The 3743-nt window shown below is 55.2% G+C and overlaps 2 protein-coding genes across 2 annotated transcripts in view; both read right to left on the bottom strand.

Moving 5' to 3' along the window:
• CHGG_08526 (uncharacterized protein) overlaps nt 1-679 on the bottom strand; it is a gene marked incomplete at both ends in the record, with an annotated part of 1936 nt that extends 1257 nt beyond the window's left edge. Inside the window, 3 exons of the mRNA XM_001226452.1 lie at nt 58-305; nt 362-444; nt 513-679. Of these exons, the coding sequence (XP_001226453.1) occupies nt 58-305; nt 362-444; nt 513-679 (498 nt within the window). The remainder of the gene's footprint in view (nt 1-57; nt 306-361; nt 445-512) is intronic.
• Nucleotides 680-2666: 1987 nt separating this feature from the next.
• Nucleotides 2667-3743, bottom strand: part of CHGG_08525 (uncharacterized protein) — a gene marked incomplete at both ends in the record, with an annotated part of 6449 nt that continues 5372 nt past the window's right edge. Inside the window, 2 exons of the mRNA XM_001226451.1 lie at nt 2667-2804; nt 2867-3653. Of these exons, the coding sequence (XP_001226452.1) occupies nt 2667-2804; nt 2867-3653 (925 nt within the window). The remainder of the gene's footprint in view (nt 2805-2866; nt 3654-3743) is intronic.

Raw genomic sequence — 3743 nt, 5'->3', positions numbered from 1 at the left:
TCCTCGGGGAGGCGCATGTGAGTGGTGATGGTGAGACTGAAGAAGTGTCGAAGTCACGATGATGTCGTAGAGCATGAAGAGGGCTTCTGAGATTTGGAGGTTGTCCTTGAGGGCGCGGGCTGTCTTGGGCTCAAAGTACTTGATGCAGTCGTACGAAACATAGCCGACGGCACCGCCAGTCAAGCTAGGGAGCTTGAGCGAGGGGATGTTGATCACCCTGTCCTGGCCAAGCTCCGTCTCGAGGGCGCGGAGCGGGTCCCCCACATCCTCGTAACCGGGCCCGGTCGCTATGACCTTCCTCGGGTCTGCATGTATGTTAGTGGTAAGAAAAACCCATCAATTGATTTTGAGAAGCACATACTGGCCCCGATGAAGCTGTACCTCCCAACCGTTTCGGTGCTTCCTGTGGCGCTCTCAAGGAGGAATGAGTACTCGGCGGTGGCGCTGTGAATGTGAGTCAGTTGCGCCCCGGTCCGTGCAGGTCGACGGTGCATTCAATTCGGATTGCATACCCATTTGACAGCTTCAGGTAGGTCGCTGAAGGTGTTAGTAGGTCGGAAGGCACCGTAATGCACACGGGCAGCAGGGTAGGCTTGGGGCTCGAGGTCTTTGTCTGCTCGAACAGGCTCTGGGCATCAGCCACGGTTGGCCGGATGTCGAGGTTCCCGTGTGCAGTCATGGTGAGATACCAATGAGGATGGGGGGAGATGAGGATGGGGGCCGGTCAAATGACTAAAGAAGTTGCGACACTTGGTGCTGGGGGGTGCACAACTAAATGAATAATCCTTGGGCTTTTTTGTTGGTTCGGGTGAGCTCCAGAGAAGCAAGCAATCAATCGCTTGCCAAGTTCGATTTTTTTGTTGCTCCGCTGAGTCGTCCGTTGTTACACTTCTCCGACTTCGGGTGACTCAGATGTGGGCCCGGGGTATCGCAGCGAGTTGCTGACGCTGGAGGTTGAGGCAGACCCTAACCCTTTCTACAAGAGGCCCGCAAGTTGATCTAGCAAGACGGTCTGAGATGAGGCTGGTGAATGAGAAAAAGGGGAGGGAGTAATAACACGTTGGCAGGTTGTTTTGGCAGTTGAACAAATTTGGTGCAAGGTGCCTGACCCCATCCTTCCATTCAAAACGGACGAGGATGTGAAACCAACTTCAATCCCAATCCATCCATTTAACTTTTGAAAGGAGCCGAAGAGTAATCTTAGTCAGCGGCCCTAGAGCCGAGTTAACTCTGCCACTGGTCTGCGGCATGCAGTTTCTGCAGAACCGGCCACTTTTCCCGCGCTAGCTGGAACGAGAGAGCTGCGGCGGGAGCTGAATTTTGGTGCCGTTTCTGCTGACAGTCAGCTCCCCGCTCTCTTATCAGACCACCTTGCCGTCTAGGTACGTGATCTTGATATCTTCGTTATCAGAGCACTGGACTTTATCGAAGCGAAAAAGCTACCTGTATCGAACATCTGGTTTGAAAGTTAGGGAGGTTGGTCTTTGCCACCATCTTGTTAGGGCGATAGAGTGCACTGAACTTAGCGTGGGCTAGTTTTTCTTATCTCAGTATCTGAAGTTGATGAGATTTATAACATGGGAAGATATATTATGGAAGTGTGTGCGGCTATTTCCTCTATATGATTGAGACTAGGAGGGTAAGGGCAACGACCTCAAATCACTGGCCTCTCCCCGCATGATTCATTTCATGTTTCTAAGAGCCCCGTCTTGTAAGTTGTCCCTGGTACCAGACCCTGCCCTAACCGTCTCCCTAGGGTCCCAATCCCATGTTCTCTACTCCCTATGACGGTCCGAAACCGTTAGATATTTGATTGGCCTCAAGTCAAGCCCCCCCCCGCCCTCCCCTTTTTTTTTTTCCTTCCGCCTTGTGCCTATTCATCTCAAACTTTTAGTAAGCCATTGACCTCAACTCAACTCGGTACATCAGTAGAGCTCCCTAAAAGGCATAATGTAAACCAAGATTGGTCCAGCACCTTCACTTGACAGACGAATCCTTAAGTTTCATAGATTTAGCTCATGGTGGAGAAGGGAGTTAGCGTTTCTCAAGGAGCAGCAGTGGTGAGTGGACCTGTGATGAACTGCAACCCAGGGAGCATCATCGTTGGCTATCAAGTCCTTGCTCCATTCCCTCTTTACTATCTCCGTGAATGTGACTTACACTGCTGGCTGCGCTCAGGGAGACGAGGAACGAACTAACACGTTCCCCTGGATACTAACGCCACAGATTGTCTACTAGCTGCCTGAGTGGTTGCACTCAATAGACGAGGCGGCGTTCATGCTTTGGCTCGCCATGGCATGCTCCCTAGAGTGGTAGACTTCAGGATCAATACCGACATGTCTGGGTGCAGCTGCCATGCTGGAGCTGGCTCTGTTACCCCGGTCATGCATTCAACGTCTTCACCGCCCCTTAGGATAACGCCCTCCAAGGTACGTTTCAAATTCTTCGTGTCCTGCGTCTTTCCCGGGGTGGAGGGCAAGATTCGACCATATCGATGACCGAGTCTGGATTGGGGAAGTCCGGTTTTGGGCTCACACCTTGAGTATAAAGGTCCAAAGCCAAGGTCACGAGGTTGGCATTGCCGGCATTCTCTCACTGTTGTTATGAAAAGTTCGGTTTTCTCTCATGAGCAAAGGTCATGAAATGAGCGTCGGCCTTCCGCTTATCTATCTCCGCAGCTTCGCCAACAACTCCCCATACACAGCCTTTTCAAGCTCGTCGTACAGCTTAATAACAACACCATCCGGAAACGGGTCCACATTCACAATGAGCGTCGCCGCAATGCCCGTCGTTCGATCGATCCACTATCCCCGTTGTCTGTCAGTCACTCCATCTCCCATCCCAACGACCGCACAAAACCACTTACCCAGTGTGAGTTCGCCATGCCCACCCACTGCATACTCCCCGCCCTCCTCTTCCCAGGCACATCTTCCACGTTCATCAGCCCCCCAATCCCATGCTGCACCACCATCCCCCGCGGAAACTCCGGCACCATCATATCATGCTGACGACTCACCGTATCCTGCAGCGCCGCCCGCTGCACCTCATCCAGCTGCGGACGAAACATCTCATCCACCGTCTCCCTCCTCAACACCCCACCCTCCTCACCCCCCTCCGAAATCGCCAACAACGCCCTCAACATCCGCGCATGGTCCCGCGCCGTGGTCCATAACCCCGCACCTGCACTCTCCACCGGCGGTTCCAGCGGCACCGGCAGCGGACACATCTCCAGCAACCCCGTCACAGGATCCCGCCTTGTACACCCCGCCTTATCATGATCCGGCTTCGAGGCCGAGTGGAAGGTGGTATCGGCCAAGCCCAGCGGGCGGAGGACGGTTTCCTCCAGGTACGCGCCGAGAGTGCGGCCCGTGACGCGCTCGACCAGCTGGCCGGCCCACTCGATGGCGGTGCCGTACTGCCAGCCGTGGCCGGGGGTGAATTTGAGCGGGGTGGTCCAGCCGGCGAGGGTGTGGTGGAGATTGGTGTCGGTGCGGCCGATCCAGGCGGACCATTTCGTTAGGTCGGGGTCGGCGAGGTCGTAGGCCAGGCCGACGGTGTGGGTGAGGAGGTGGCGGAGGGTGATGGGGGTGTTGGGGGGGTCTTGGAGGACGGGGGCGCCGGTGGTGGGGTGGAAACCACGGAGGATGGGGAGGCTGGCGAGTTCGGGGAGGAGGGGTCGGACGTCGGAGTCGAGGGAAAAGAGGTGTGTTCGACGAGGGCGAGGATGGTGGGGATGGTGATGA

Source organism: Chaetomium globosum, genomic scaffold, assembly GCF_000143365.1.
Source record: "Chaetomium globosum CBS 148.51 scaffold_6 genomic scaffold, whole genome shotgun sequence".
Classification (NCBI taxonomy): Eukaryota; Fungi; Ascomycota; class Sordariomycetes; order Sordariales; family Chaetomiaceae; genus Chaetomium; species Chaetomium globosum.
This window is presented reverse-complemented; position numbering and strand designations above follow the sequence as displayed.